We start from the raw sequence: 17,023 nt of genomic DNA, 5'->3' as shown, positions 1-17,023 counted from the left end.
GTCTTCAGGCTCTTGTACCTACTCTATGATGGTAAATAATAAGAAACAAGCACACCCTGGGTGATGGGGGTCCTTAATGATAGATGCTGCCTTCTTGAGGCATCACCTTTTGAAAATATCCTCAATGCTGGGAAGGCCAGTGCACATGATGCAGCTGGCTGAGTCTACAATGCTCTTCAGCTTTTTCCAATCTTGTGCAGTTGCTCCTCCATACTAGGCGGTGATGCAACCAGTTACAATGCTCTCCATGGTATATCTGTGGAAATTTGCTAGAGCCTATGGCAACATTCCCTCTAATTGGTAAGGACCAGTGTGTGCAAAAATTTTGTGCAATTTTTTGCCCAATGACAACAACATGTGCACACTGAATAACTTCTTAAATGAAAACAGTATAAGGAAGCCAGTTCTAAATGCAGACAAATCACTGCAAACTCCACGTTGTCAACACTGTCCACATCAGAAACCTGAATAGAAAATGTGATTGTGTATGATCATGAAATATACTTAACATGCCAATTGTGTGTGTGTGTGTGTGTGTGTGTGTATACACACATGTGCACACTTTAGAGGGAACATTGGTGTGTGGTGACATACCATATCTCCTCAAACTCCTAATGAAACATAGCTGCTGATGTGTCTTCTTCGTAATTTCATTAATATGATGAGCCCAGGATAGAGTTTCAGAGATGTTGGCACCCAGCACCTTAAAACTGCTTCTAAAACTATACTGTATACTCAGTACCAGTTTATTGAGACACCTGTACACCTGCTCATTAATGTAAATATCTAATCAGCCAATGAGGTGCCTGCAACTCAAGGCATAAAAGCAGACAGCATGCAGACGGGTCGAGAGGTTCAGTTGTTTTTCACACCAAGTATTAGAATGGGGAAGAAATGGGATCTAGGTGACTTTGACCATGGAATGATTGTTGGTACCAGACGGAGTGATCTGAATATCTCAGGGATTTTCATGCACAACAGTCTCTAGACATAAAAACATCCAGTGAATGGCAGTTCTGTTGGTGAAAATGCCTTTTTAATGAGAGAGGTCAGAGGAGGATGGACATTCTGATTCAAGCTGACAGAAAGGCAACAGTAATTCAATTAACCACACATTACAACAGTGGTGTGCAGAAGAGTATCTCTAACTGCACTGTACATCAAACCTTGAAGTAGATGTGCTGCAGTAGCAGGAGACCATGAGAGTACACACTTAGTGGCCACTTTATTAGGTACAAGAGGTACCTTCTGTACCTGAATGTACATAATATTTGGAATTTACTGCTTACAACCATGTTTACTTTTTAAGGTCAATGAGGGAAAAATTGACAGAAATTGGGAAGCAGATTATAATGTATAACCACAACATGGATATATGATCTGAAGCAACAATTACAGGATAAATGGCCAAAGTCAGTGGTTGGAAAAAGTCTGTTGGGAACCAAAGTAGAGGAAGTTTCAGCTCATCTAATTCCAAGTATCAGAAAGCAGTTTAACATTTTAGGTACAGCTAAGAGGTTCAAATTAAATGGCAAGATAGACCTTGATATCATTAGGCTTTGTGATAAAACAGACAATGTGTTTTTAGATGATGTTGTAACAAGCCAGTATGGAGAAACAGTAAATGTGCCAAGAATACATCGGTGGGAGACCCCAGGATATTTAGTGGCTCACCAAATAGTCCTTCAAGATGGAAATTTTCTATTTATGATTTATAATTTAAATATTTAATATTTACTATCAATTTGTACTCCAGGGAGCGGGAAGCGCAGAATCAAATATCGCTGTGTTGATTGTACGTTCTAGTATCAATTGTTTGGCAACAATAAAGTATAAATAGTGGCAGCACAACTATGATATCAAATTTTATCATTAGAGAATCCCAGAAGATAACCCTGCAAACTTTTCCAAAAGCTCCACTTTATTACCGCATCACTGCACTGCAATCATAAAACACAACAGCATAGTACAGACCCTTTGGCCCACAATGTTGTGTCAACCTTTTAACCAACTCTAAGATCGATCAAACCATTCCCTCTTGCATAGCCCTCTATTTTTCTGTTATACAAGACTTTACTAAATGCTCTTATTGTATCTGCCTTTAAACCACTTTAAAGCACTAGATCCTTTTTCACTTCTAAAACACTTTAAACCACTTTTTATGCTATTTACATTGTAAATGCATATGCATTTATGCATATTTTATTCCATATTTTAACTTCTAATTATATAAAAAATAAAGTTATTTATCCTTTACAACTGTTGAGTGTTGTTTTTTTTTGTTGCGTGTTGCAATCTGACTAAAACACTGCAGCAAGTTCCTAATACTTGTTGGACTGTGTTAAGGAACTGGAGCTGCAGCTGGATGATCTTCAGCTCATATAGGGGAATGTGGAAGTGATACATAGGAGCTACAGGAAGGTAGTCACTCCTAAGTTGCAGTAGGTAGGTGGGTGACTGTCAGGAGAGGGAAAGGGAATAGGCAGCCAGTGTAGAGTACATATGACATAGGCAAGAAAGGGGATGCAGACCTGAAGAGAATATAGGATGATAGGTAGAAAGCTGAAAAGTAGGACCTGAAGGGTCATAATCTCTGGATTGCTACCTGTACTATACACCAGTGAGAGTCAGAATAGGATGATTTGGTGGATGAATGCACGGCTGAGGAAGTGGTGCAGGGAGCAGGGTTTCATAATTCTGGATCATTGGGATCTCTTCTGGGAAAGGTACGCCCTGTACAAAACGGGCAGGTTACAACTGAACTCAAGGGCATGAATATGCTTATGGGCAGGTTGGGGAGGGTTGAAACTAATTTGCAGGGAGGTGGGACCCAGAGTGATAGAGCTAAAGATGGGACAGTTGGTATACAAGCAGATACAGCATCTATTGAGACTGTGAGGAAGGACAGGCAGATGATAGGAAAAGATTGCAGTCAGTGGGCTGAATTGAAGTGTAACATGAGAGAAAAAAAATAAGGCTGATGAAAACAGGACTGAAGGTGTTATGTTTGAATGCACACAGTACACAGAATAAGGTAGATGATCTTGTAGCACAGTTCGAGATTGGCAGGTATAACATTGTGGGCATCACTGAATCATGGCTGAAAGAAGATCATAGCTTGGAGCTTAACATTCAAAGGATACAAATTGTATCAAAAGGACAGGCACCTAGGCACCACGTTGGGGTGGCTGTGTTGGTAAAATGTGAAATCAAATCAGAAGGAGGTGACATAGGATTGGAAGATGTAAAATCATTGTTACAGACAGCTGCAGAGACCTAGTTATTGGTAATAGAGTAATAGACCTTTTATCAATAATTGGTAATTGGTAATAGACCTAGTATTTAAAGCGGAAGTTGATAGGTTCTTGATTAGTCAGGGCATCAAATGTTATGGGTAGAAGGCAGGAGAATGATGTTGAGAAGGATAATAAATCAGCCATGATGGAATGGTGCAACAGGCTCAACAGGCTGAATGGCCTAATTCAGTTCCTATGCCTTATGGTCTAAAGTTGATCTTTAATGAAGGAACAAGCAACCCATGAGTGATGAGCTTAGTTCCAAGTTATCAAGTCAAAATTAAACTGGTAAGCTGCTACCAGGTAGAAAACTGACCAAGTAGACTTCAGCAAACAGGAAAATAACCAATTCATAAGTCAGGAGAATGTAACCCATAGCTAATCATGTACAGTTTTGACCATATATGTACCAGTCCTACAACTTTAATACTCACACAGACTGCAGTCTGAACACTTTGATCTGCGCCGGTACACTCAATAGTTATATCTGGCATGCCACAAAGAGCATTCTTCACCTTCTGAGCCAACTCCCGAGGGCAGCTGTTCTTTTCTACTTTAAAGATAGCAGAGGCACCCAAGCATTTTGCCATATCTAGTCGCTCTTGTATCAAATCTGGAACAATTTAATTAACCTGATGAATCTTCAAGTGATTAGACATATCAGAATAATTTGCCTTTTTTAAAACCAATTTTAATCATAATCAGATTTATTATCAAAGTTCATATAGATATCAACCTGAAATTCATTATAATTTATTTTGCAGCTGCCCTATAGTGCAATGAATAAAATATACTGCAAGTAGTACAAAAAGAGAACAAAATATAATGAGGTAATGTTCATGGGTTCAATGTCCATTCAGATATCTGGTGGCAGATGGTAAGAATCTGTTTCTAAATCATTGAGTGTGTGTCTTCAGGCTCCAGTATCTCCTCTCTGTTGGGAGTGATGTGAAAGGGCATATTTTTTCGGATACGATAGGGTCTTTTAAGAGATTCCTGGATAGGTACATGGAGCTTAGAAAAATAGAGGGCTATGGGTAACCCTAGGTAATTTCTAAGGTAAGGACATGTTCGGCACAATTTGTGGGCTGAAGGGCCTGTATTGTGCTGTAGGTTTCTCTTTGTTTCTATGTTTCTATCCTGGGTGGAAGGGGTGCTTAATAATGGATACCACCTTTATGATTTACCAGTTTACCAATTTCTCAGATACTTCAGCAATAATATCAGATATTCCACACACTATAAACTCTTTTCGCAGTTTCAAGGAAATGCTGATTCAAGTTATTTTAAAAGATTAATCTTACCTAATGTTATGCCAGATGATGGTAAAATTTAAGTTTGTACTGGAGGTTATGTTATTTACAAAAGAACATGTGCACCTAAATACCTCATAGCAATTAATAGCAAATCTATGGCTGGACCACATATTGTTAGTCACTCAAGCTATGGGGAGAAGTGACATGTGACCAAATGCATTGTAGGGGGAGCCTTACCAAAGGGTTACCTATACACACTAGCCATTTTATCATCTGAACACCAGCTCATTAATGAAGATATCTATTCAACCAATCAAGTGGCGGCAACTCAATGCATAAAAGCACGCAGACCTAGTCAAGAGGTTCAGTTGATACTCAAATATCAGAACGGGAAAGAAATGTGATTTAAGTGATTATGACCGTGGAATGATCATTGGTGCCAGAGAGACTGGTTTAAGTATCTCAGAAACTGCTGATCTCCTGGGATTTTCACGCAGAACAACATTTAGAATTTATAGAAAATGGTGTGAGAGACAAAAATCATCCAGTGAGTGACAGTTCTGTGGATAAAAAGGGTTGTTAATGAGAGAGGTCCAAGGAGAATGGCCAGATTGATTTAGGAAGGTGACAGTAACTCAAATAACCACACATTTACAACAATGGTGTGCAGCACAGCATCTCTGAACACACATTTCAAACCTTAAAGTGGATGGGCTCCAGCGGCCATAGAACCCATTAGGTTCCACTCCTGTTTCTGATACAGTTGCCACTAAATGTATGATGTAATCTTCAAGTGAAAATCAAATGGAACAGATAATATTGGATAAATAATTGAAATTAAATTGCAAAAATAAAAAGACATTGCAAAGTTCAAAAGTGAGTATTTTTACTGGGAACAATGGAGATGAGAATGTGGGAATTAAAGTTCAAAGTAAATTTATTATCGAAGTACAAATATCTCACCATATAGAGCCCCGAGATTCATTTTCTATAGGATATATTTGTTGTGTATTTAATATTTAAGTAATATTTGAGTAATCGTGTGTGTGTGTATATATATTACCTTGATGAAGCATTCTTGTTCATTTAAATAATACATTCTGGATTATATGTATAAATACATGAGTTGCACATGTCATCATGCAACCATGTGATACATGCGTGCCTCACTCGAAGCTAGACCCACATTTCAGACTCCAGAGTCCTCCTTTGAATTAGTTTAATGTTTTGAAATTACAAAACAGAACATTACTCAATAATTCCAATAACCAAAATAGAATCAATGAAAGACCACACCAACAGGGCAGACAGCCAACATGTAAGAGATAAACTGTGCAAACATAAAAATAAAAAAACAATAAATACTGACAACATGAGATGAAGAGTCCTTAAAAGTGAGTCCATAGATTCTGGGAGCAGTTCAGTGGGGGCAGGGCACACGGCAGGTAAAGTTCAGTGAAGTTATCCCTTGTGGTTCAGAACCTAATAGTTAAGGGGTGATTACTGATCTTGAACCTGGTTGTGTGAGTCCTGAGGCTCTTCTTCCAGCTTCTTCAGCAATAGTGAGAAGAGAGCTTAAATTGGATGGGGGGAGTTCACTATTGCTGCTTTCCTGCAACAATGCTCCATGTAGATGTGTTCACTGGTGGCAAGGGCTTTACCTATGATGGACTGGGCCATATCCACTTCTTTTTATAGGATCTTCTGTTCAAGGCCATTGGTGTTTCCATACCAGGTTCTGATGCACCCAGTCAATATACTTTCCACCATACATCTATAGAACTTTGGCAAAGTTTTAGAAGTCATGCCAAAGGAAGTAGAAGTGCTGCAGTGCTTTATTCATAATTGTGCACACATGCTAGGTCCAGGACTGGTCCTCTGAACTGATAACAATGAGGAATTTAAAGTTGCTGACCCTCTCCACCACTAATTCTCCAATGAGGACTGGCTCATGGACCTCTGATTTCCTCCTCCTATAATAATCAGCTCCTTGGTCTTGCTGACATTTGAGCGAGAGGTTGTTCCTGTGGCACCACTCGGCCAGATTTTCAATCTCCCTCCTATATACTGATTCTTCACCACCTCTGATTTGGCCAATGACAGTAGTATCATCAGCAAACTTAAATAATGGCATTCAGGCTATGCTTAGCCTCACAGTCTTAAGCATAAAGTGAGCAGAGCAGGGGGATAAGTACACAACTTTGTGGTGCATCTGTGCTGATGGAGATTGTGGAGAAGATGCTGTTGCCAATCCAAACTGATTGGGGTCTGCAGTGAGGAAATTGAGGACCCAACTGCACAAGGAAGTATTGAGTCCAGTGTTTTGAAGCTTATTGATTAGTTTTCAGGGTGTGGCAGTATTGAATGCCAAACTGTAATCGATAACAAGCATCCTGATTCATGCATCTTTTCTGTCCAGATGTTCTAAGCTTGAATGAAGAGCCAATGAGATGGCATTTGCCATGGACCGGTAGGCAAACTGGAATGGATTCAAGTGGCTTCTAAGGCAGGAGTTGATGTTTCCTCACCAAACTGTCAAAACAATTCATCACTGTGGATGTAAGTACTACTGGATGATAGGCATTGAGGCAGGTTACCACGTTCTTCTTAGGCACTGGTATAATTGAAGCCTGCTTGAAGCAAGTGGGTACCTCAGACTGCTGAAGTGAGAGGTTAAAGATCTCAGAAAATACTCAAGACAGTTGATCAGCACAGGTCTTTAGTACTTGGCCAGGTACCCCATCTGGTCTGGATGGCTTCCATGAGTTCATTCTCCTGAAGGATGTTCTCACGTGGCTTCAGAGGCTGAAATCAATGCTTTCGAAAATCAGAAGCCTCATTTCTGAAAAATATCCTGAGGTCAGCAAGACATTAAAAAAATGCAAATCATTTTTGAGCTGCTCAGGCCACATTTTCAGTGATAAACAAGAACAAAGACAGGTGGAGCCGAAGTGCAGGTTTTTTTGACCCATTGTGTTAGATAATGAACCATGTTACCAACTAGGTCTGGTGTACAATAAGGTCCTAATTATCTGCGGAGTGTTCTTTGAAGAAGCCCATGAAAATTAAAACAGAAAAACCAGAACTAGAAGCAAATGCAAAAAGAAATGTGACAATATGTTGCTTGCAAGACATTATCTATATACTACTAAAACTCTCATGCTCTGTCTGTCTGCTTGTCTGTTTGTGACCTCCAATTAGCACAAATGGTGCATGACAGTGGCACTATTTTTGGCTAAATCGACTTAAAATGCGCTAACTTACAGAATGCAGGCAAAGTTCAGGGTTATATATTCGTATAATATTGCTCACTCGCCAAAAATCAACAGCCCTTTGTTCACCCGAGAGCCGATGTCTGCCATGACGGTAACCGTGACGCGACACCACGACGCATGTGCATGGCCAGCCTCAGAAGTGACTCACGATGCTCTCAGCAGCGACACCAACCAGAGCAAAAGGGTAAGGCAGCTCTATTTCAAGGGGTCACATTCTGCTAATCACCATCAGCATGTGCAGGATTGGGACAGGTCAAACTGAGACCTATCAATAAGAGATAATTAAATCTTATAGTAATGACGTACCTCGAGACACCCATCAAACCCTTTGCTGCAGTCAAAGGACAGCGGTGACTATAGCACGTCCATTTAGGAGAGCACCAACCACATCATCAAGAATAATCAGCATCCTGGAGGCTTTGGTGTTACTGCTTTGTATCTTCTATCCAGCATTAGGGTAAAATAAAAATGGTCAGCCTAATTATGCCACGTGGAAAGAGAAAGGGGATAATATGGTCAAGAGATGACGCCAAACGTCGCTGGGAAGCAGCAAGGAGAGAGAGAGAACAAGAATCGGATGAGGTCAGGGCCACACGACTCCAGGATCAAAGAGTCAGGGCCAAAAAGATGAGAGAAGAGGAGACAGAGGAGGAGAGGCATGAACATCTCCAAAATGACAACAACTGGCATAGAAGGAGGAAAGACGAAGAGACAAAGGAGCTGGGAAATGCACCTCTCCAGGATCAGAGACAAACAACAAAGAGCAAAAGAGATGAAGAGACGGGGGATGATAGGGCCACGCAACTCCAGGATCAAAGAGTCAGGACAAAAACAGATGAGAGAAGAAGAGACAGAGGAGGAGAGGCATGCATGTCTCCAGGATCAGGGACAAACAACAAACAGTAGAAGAGATGAAGAGACAGGGGATGAAAGGGCTGCACGTCTCCAGAATGACAAAAGCAGGCACACAGAAGGAGCAGAAAGGAAGCGACAAAGGAGCTGAGAAATGCACGTCTCCACGATCAGAGACAAAGAACAAACAGCAGAAGAGATGAAGAGACGGGGGATGAAAGGACAGCACGTCTCCAGAATGACAATGAGAGGCACAAGGGCGGCAGATAAACCAGAAATGATGCCATCAAAAGTGTCCTTCATTAAATGAGGAGGAGCTATATTTGCTTTGCTACGCGTCATTCTTCTTTAATAAACTGAGGTTTTCTACTTCAGTTTCCAAAGCAAAGCGATACCAATAGCATTCAGGAAAATTTAAGGTATATTCTGGTCACATCAGACTGCACTACCCTTCTGTCAAAGGGCACCCCAATGGGTCAACCCGTTGTTTAGTAAGTATGTAAACTCTTACACAGTGCTTTGCTGTGAGCAGTAAAATGGTAGCATGGGAAAGGTCAAGTAATAGAAGATTTGGCATTTTGATGGTACATGGCTGAACAAAAAAAAAATCTCAAAAGCCATTCTAATGACTTGAGGATACAAGTTTAAATCAAACAATCATATTTAGAGAACTCAAATCTGAAAAACCAGTCTACTGGATTGTCATTAAGCACTCATCCAATTCATTCATATTCTTTAAGCATGGTGTTCAGTTCACGGAGTAATTCTGAGCCGTGCAGTTAACTACAACCCACGTTCTCTGAACAAACATTTTATATATATTTATATATAAGTAACTTTACCACAAACAGCAATTGGACATGCTCCCATTGACTTGGCGACGAGCAGATTCATAAGTCCAATTGGCCCTAGATAAAAGATAGATCACACAAGTATTAGGTGTAAATTACATTTAATTAAAATACAGTTAATTACACATTCTATGTCTGGTAAACTTTCTGAACTCAGGAACCTTATTCAATCCACCTAAAGTCACTCAACAACAACAGGTGTGTGATCAGAGAGAAAACTAATTTTCTTTACTGTGAGATTCTCCATCTGCCCATATAGTTGTAGAACAGAACGAGAATAATTGACTGAGAAAAGACAATTTAATCAGGACTAGGATTTGTAACTCTCTTTCAGGATTTCATTGTATACATTCAGTGCACAGCTACAATTAGACCACATAAAAACTCTGTTGCTATAGATGTCTAATTGAGGCCCTCCACTGGTCAGGGTCGACCATGACTTATTGTATGTGACATGCAAGCCAGGACAGTATGATAGGGAGAACAAGCTGTTGTCCATGCAGCAGGCTCCTCCTCTATGCACCCAATGAATCTAGTTCGCAAAGACTGATACAGTTTAGCATCAGCAGTGTCACAGGAGTTGCCAGTCAGTGTTGAACTCAACGTAGGACTGCTTTAGGGACTCCAGCTCCAGATATGTCCTCAGGGTTTACTCCTGAAGCCTTCCGCTTGTGTAGGTATAGATGAAAGGCAGAGGACATCCATGTGCCTGAAACGACTGGTTTTAAGGTGTCAGTAACCTGCTTTTAGCTTAGTCACTAAGCCATTTATGAAGGCTAGGAACTGTATATGGTTGTCAGAGGCTATTTGAGACACATGCCATTGGAAGTATTTAATAGGAAGTGGGAGCTTATCTCCACTACCTCCCCTGGCTATGAAAACCTTAAGGAGCTAATAGATTTTTTAAAAAGATTAGTTTTATTTGTCACATGTATATTGAAATATTGAAACATACAGTGAAGTGTATCATTTGTGTCAATGACCATCACAGTCCAGTGATTGTGCCAGGGGCAACCCACAACATAGCAAGTCAACACCTTACTAACCTGACCCCCTAACCGTACATCTTTGGAATGTGGGAGGAAATCAGAGGAAAACCCTGCAGTACAGGGACAGCATATAAATTCCTTACAGACAACAGAGAGAATTGAATCCCGATCTTACTGATGGCGCTGTACAGTGTTGTGATAACTGTCACACTCTCATGCTGCCCCCTAGCTAGTTAGGTAATAATAATAACAACCTATTTATGGAGCTCTTTTCATATAAACAATGTAATTCAAAGTATTTTACAGTGGAATAAATATGAAAATAAAGATGTTCATTAATAGAAAGGTTAAATAAATAAGTTTTGAGCTGGCGTTCAAGAGTGTTAACTAAGTCTGCATCCCTTATAATTTTAGGTAGTGAGTTCCAGGGCCATCTGGTGGTGTAGTGGCATCAACACTGGACTTCAAGGCAGATGGTCAAAAGTTCAAACCCGGCCAGGCCCCAGATTCTTGATTAGTCAGGGCATGAAGTGATACAGGGAAAAGGGAGGAGATTGGGGTTGAGAGGAAAATTGGATCAGCCATGGTGAAATGGTGGGGTAGACTCAAAAGGCCTAATTCTGCTCCTATATCTTACTGTATTAATGCTCTTTTGTGGCTTCTTAAATTTTTCAAATACTTTCTCAATTTATTTGGAAGGGTGTGTGTGTGTGTGTGTGTGTGTGTGTGTGTGTGTGTGTGTGTGTGTGTGTGTGTGTGTGTGTGTGTGTGTGTGTGTGTGTGTGTGTGTGTGTGTGTGTTGGGAAAATGAGATTATAATCCTTAGTCAGTTTTCTCTTTATACCAATGTACCTCAAGGTTCTGGTGCTCCTCCCGCTTCTCTTGCTTCCATGGTCCACTATCCTCCTTTATCAGGATCCCCCTCCTCAAGTCCTTTATCTCTTTCCCAGCTCTTTATTTCACTCCTCCCCCTCTGCCAGTTTCATCTATCACCTTGTACTTCTTCCTACCCTCCTCCCCCCCCAACTTTTTACTCTGAACTCTCCCCCTTTCTTTCCAGTCCTGATAAAGGGTCCCAGCCCAAAAACAACGACTGTTTATTCTTTTCCATAGATGCTGCCTGGCCTGCTAAGTTCCTCCAGCATTTTGTGTGTGTCATTATGAAAACTCTTGGTTCATAATCGCATAAACTACTTACCTGCACCAAAGATGAGGACCTTGTGGCTCACATTTACCCCACCTCTACGACAGGCATGGATCGCTACAGACAGAGGCTCTATCAATGCACCCTCTTCAAAACTCACACATTCAGGAAGTCTGTAGAGAAGTTACAAGCATTAAACTTCCCTTATTCAAAACATGTAACTCATTAGTATGAAGTTTTCCATGTCACTCCTTGTGCTTAGCATTGGGTGACACTGCATTAGAGAACAGAATATCAGCAGCAACCTATCAACCAACATCATCTCTAACTCTTGATACTTAATATATTCGCTGAAAGGCCCTATCTACAAATATATTTATAGGCAACAATAGTCAATTAAAAGGAACATTGTCATATTGATAAACCATAATAGTTTCAAGATACCTTTACATTTAAAAAAACAGTACATATAACATAAACACACAAGATTCTGAAGATGTGGTAAATCTTGAACAACATGTAGAAAATGCTGGGGGAACTCAGCAAGTCAGGCAGCATCTAATATTGGGGTTTTTCCATTGAAGTTAGATGAGATTAGAACTGGAGGTCATGGGTTAAGGGTGATAGGTGGAATGTTTTAAGGGGAGCATGAGGGGGAACTTCTTCACTCAGAGGGTGGTAAAAGTGGGGAACAAGCTGCCAGCAGAAGTAGTGAATGTGGGTTCAATGTCAACATTTAGAACACGTTTGGATAGGTACATGGATGGGAGGGATATGGAGGGCATATGGAGGTCCAGGTGCAGGTTAATGGGATGAGATGGAATAATAGTTCGGCACTGACTAGATGGTCAGAAATTCCTGCCTCTTTGCATTAGTGCTCAATAACTCTATTGAATGTCTACTGCCTTATTGTTAATTCTTATCCTAATGTTCTAGGGCAGGGCACTACACACAGACAATACTGAGTCGTTGCTCCTTGAAAATCCATATTTGGCTACTTGTATCATGAATTGAAAGGGCACAGGTTGTAAAGCAGCTGCAGGAATAAAAAGCCTGGTGTGCATGCACACAGATTATCGAAACAGCAGGTCGAGTATACAATTTTTTAAAAATGCTCAAGTGATCTTGGCTTTCTAAACAGTGAAAGAATACAACACACTATATTTTGTTAGGAATATATAGACTTATCAAGGATCAAGTCAGGGTGAGTAAACATAAGCTGTTCTCTGCTGCTGGAAAGTGCTGAAACACAGATATACTATGATTGGCAAAACAAACCACAGTGATATGGAATAATTACTGCATTCACCACCTGCAAAAGGAAGCACAGATTCAATCATTGCTTAAGGGAGAAAATGATTGTGGAGCATTGGGGAACAGGTAAGGAAGTATCTATAAATCTTGCAACTTTAATAATTGCCTATTAGGTTGCCTTGGCAGCATAGCAGCTAGTGTGATGCTTTTACAGCTGGAGTCGCAGTTAGGAGTTCAATTCCGACGTTGCCTGTAAGGAGTTCGCATGTTCCTCCCTGTGAACACCTGGATTTCTTCCAGGTGCTCCAGTTTCCTCCCACATTCCAAAGGCGTACCATTTAGTAGGTTAATTGGTCATTGTAAGTTGTCCTGTGATTAGGTTAGAGTTATATATATAGGTAGGGGATGGGTGAGTCCTGGGCTGGATGTCCTGCTCACTTAAGGAAGGTGAAGAGTCTTTCATAGCCTCTCCTTTCCAGGTGTAGTGATCACCACAGGACCACTGATAGGCTTGCCATGCAGGAGGCCACTCGCATTTGGCCTCTCCTACACTACTGTGCCCATAGCAACGTTATGTCATGGTGCGACTGAGTGTTCAGCAGAATAGCTGGGTGGGCAGGCTGGGCTCATCAGCCTTCGTTAGCAACCAGCCTAGGAGAAGGACAAATGTGATTCCAAACGCAGGTAGATGGGACTCGTTAGCCTTGCCAGGCAGTCTGTCTAAGAGAAGGAAAACTCCCATACTCAATCTACAGCCTTGCGGTTGCCGCAGTTACTACAGTTCACTGTACCATTGTGGAACACCTCCCAGCCTAAAGAGTGGATTCAGTCCGCGTGTACCAATCCTCGTTATAAACCTACGCAACACAGGCAGGAAGAAAAGTCCTACAGAGATGGAGTTTTCCCTCCTGATCATTGCAAATGAAGTACTAGCTATCATCATCAAATCAACGGGTTGCTGAGCTATGCAGGAAGGGCCTGTCTCATGCTGTATCTCTAGGTATTGGAATGGTTTATTTGTTTCTGTCTTATTCCAAGTGTTGCTATATGGATTGGAATTCACTAAAAAATGAGACTTTTAAAGGGTATTTTGCAATAGTTGCATCACATTCCCCATGAGCAATTCTCAGTTCCCATAATATGTTTCTTTTACTTAACATCAATATCAATAAGAGGTTATCTAGAACTAATTATTTACCCATATTCTTTCTATGTATTTTGAATAGTACTGCTCCTTTAATATATGCTTAGTGGCCAGTTTATTAGCACCTGTACACCTGCTCATTAATGCAAATATCTAGTCAGCCAATCATGTGGCAGCAATCAATGCATCAAATTATGCAGACATGGTCAAGAGGTTCAGTTGTTGTACAGATCAAACATCAGAATGAGGAAGAAATATGATCTAAGCGACTTTGGCCATGGAATGATTATTAGTGCTAGACAGGATAGTTTGAGCATCTCAGAAACTGCTGATTTCCTGGGATTTTCACGCACAGCATTCTTTAGACTTTACATAGAATGGTGCAAGGGTACAAAAAGCATCCAGTGAATGGCAGTTCTATGGGTGAAAATGCCTTGTTAATGAGATAGGCCAGAGGAGAGTGGCTGGCCAGTCTGAAAAAAATCACTAAGCAACTACGATCAACAGATCACTTGCAATACCAGAGGAAAGAACACACTAGACCATTGCTACACCACCATCAAGAATGCCTACTGTGCTATTCCCCACCTTCACTTCGGAAAGTGTGATCACCTGGCTGCACTTCTATTCCCTGAGAATAGGCAGAGATTGAAGACTGCAGCACCAGCAGTGAGGATCAAGAAGGTATGGACAAGGGAAGCACAGGAGCGCCTACAGGACTGCTTTGAATCGATGGACTGGACTGTATTCAGGGATTCATCTTCAAACCTGGATGAGTATGCTGCAGTTGTTACTGACTTCATTAAAATCTGTGTGGATGAGTGTGTGTCCACAAAGAGTTACTGTACATTCCCAAATCAAAAGCCACGGATGAACCAGGAGGTACGTCGTCTGCTGAAGGCTAGATCTGTGGCATTCAAGTCTGGCAACCCAGGCCTATACCAGAAAACCAAGTATGATTTGCGGAGGGCTATTTCAAGGGCGAAGAGACAATTTTAAATGAGGTGGAGGCAACATCGGATGCACAGCAACTCTGGCAGCGTCTGCAAGATATTACTTCCTACTAAGCGAAACCCAATAGCATGAATGGCAGCGATGCTTACTATCAGATGAACTCAACACTTTCTATGCATGCTTTGAAAGGAAGAACACAACTACAACTGTGAAGATCCCTACTGCACCTGATGACCCTGTGATCTACATCTCAGAGGCCGATGTTAGGCTGTCTTTAAAGACAGTGAACCCTCGCAAGGCAGGAGGTCCCAATGGAGTACCTGGTAAGGCCCTGAAAACCTGTGCCAACCAACTAGCGGGAGTGCTCAAGGACATTTTCAACCTCTCACTGCTATTGCAGAAGTTCCCACTTGCTTCAAAAAGGCAACAATTATACCAATGCCTAAGCAGAATAATGTGAGCTGCCTTAATGACTATCACCTGGTAGCACTCACATCGACAGTGATGAAATGCTTTGAGAAGTTGGTCATGACTAGACTGAACTCCTGCCTCAGGAAGGACCTGGTCCCATTGCAATTTGCCTATCACCACAATAGGTCAACGGCAGACGCAATCTCAGTGGCTCTCCACACGGCTTTAGACCACCTGGACAACACAAACACCTATGTCAAGATGCTGTTCATCAACTATAGCTCAGCATTTAATACCATCATTCCCACAATCCTGACTGAGAAGTTGCAGAATCTGGGCCTCTGTACCTCCCTCTGCAATTGGATCCTCGACTTCCTAACTAGAAGACCACAATCTGTGCGGATTGGTGATAATATATCCCCCTCGCTGACGATCAACACTGGCACCCCTCGGGGGTGTGTGCTTAGCCCACTGCTCCACTCTCTCTATACCCATGACTGTGTGGCTAGGCATAGCTCAAATGCCATCTATAAATTTGCTGACGATACAACCATTGTTGGTAGAATCTCAGGCGGTGACTGTTAGAGTGAGTTTTTGGGTAGATGATTCATTTACACTTAAATGACTTTGGCCACCAGTCTTCCGTTTGACAAAGTACTGTGGATTGAGTTCACAACAATGCATTTCCTAAAAGCTGTGAATACTGGAATTATAGCCCAGACACTGTGGATGGAAGTGTGAAGTTTACAGGTAGTTTCGAAGACAGCCTTATCTATACTTTATAAATATGAATTGTCCTCTATATTAGCACGTAAAATACCAAATAAATGTATTGTGGATTTAACTTGCATTCCTAAAGGCTGTGAGTACCAACCCAGACATGCAGGCGTCAGGAGGAAAGGATGAAGTCAGAAGATGTGATGTTTCGTATGTAGCTTCAAGAGAAAGCATTGTCTATAACTTTGTAAATAGGGATTGCCCTTTGTGTTTAGCAAATAAATATCGAGCCCACATTGGGCTAGCAGACCTTTCTACCAAAAGTGTCTCGGTCCATATTATGCCTGCTGAACCTTGTTGTATCGAATAAAGAAGCTGCTTTGTATCTACCAGTGTTTCATCCACCCCACAACAGTGACGAGAGGGCATACAGGAGTGAGATATGCCAACTAGTGGAGAGGTGCTGCAGCAGTAACCTGGCACTCAACGTCAGTAAGAGTTGATTGCGGACTTCAGGAAGGGTAAAATGAAGGAACACATACCAATCCTCATAGAGGGATCAGACGTGGAGAGAGTGAAGAGTTTCAAGTTCCTGGGTGTCAAGATCTTTGAGGATCTAACCTGGTTCCAACATATCAATGTAGTTATAAAGAAGGCAAGACAGCAGCTATACTTTATTAGGAGTTTGAAGAAATTTGACATGCCATCAAATACACTCAAAACTTCTATAGCTGTACCATGGAGAGCATTCTGACAGGCTGTATCACTGGTATGGAGGGGCTACTGCACAGGACTGAAAGAAGCTGCAGAAGGTTGTAAATCTAGTCAGCTCCATCTTGGGCACTAGCCTACAAAGTACCCAGGACACCTTTAGGGAGCG

The 17,023-nt window shown here is 41.3% G+C and overlaps 1 protein-coding gene across 1 annotated transcript in view; it reads right to left on the bottom strand.

Moving 5' to 3' along the window:
- LOC140212142 (sorbitol dehydrogenase-like) overlaps positions 1 to 17,023 on the bottom strand; it is a 39,680-nt gene that overhangs the window by 8,220 nt on the left and 14,437 nt on the right. Inside the window, exons 5-7 of the mRNA XM_072282750.1 lie at positions 11,718 to 11,836; positions 9,522 to 9,587; positions 3,731 to 3,909 (exon numbers count right to left, since the gene is read on the bottom strand). Coding sequence (XP_072138851.1) covers positions 3,731 to 3,909; positions 9,522 to 9,587; positions 11,718 to 11,836 — 364 coding nt within the window. The remainder of the gene's footprint in view (positions 1 to 3,730; positions 3,910 to 9,521; positions 9,588 to 11,717; positions 11,837 to 17,023) is intronic.

This window comes from Mobula birostris, chromosome 18, assembly GCF_030028105.1.
Source record: "Mobula birostris isolate sMobBir1 chromosome 18, sMobBir1.hap1, whole genome shotgun sequence".
Taxonomy (NCBI): Eukaryota; Metazoa; Chordata; class Chondrichthyes; order Myliobatiformes; family Myliobatidae; genus Mobula; species Mobula birostris.
Note: the sequence above shows the minus strand (reverse complement) of the source record. Positions and strands in the feature narration are given on the sequence as shown.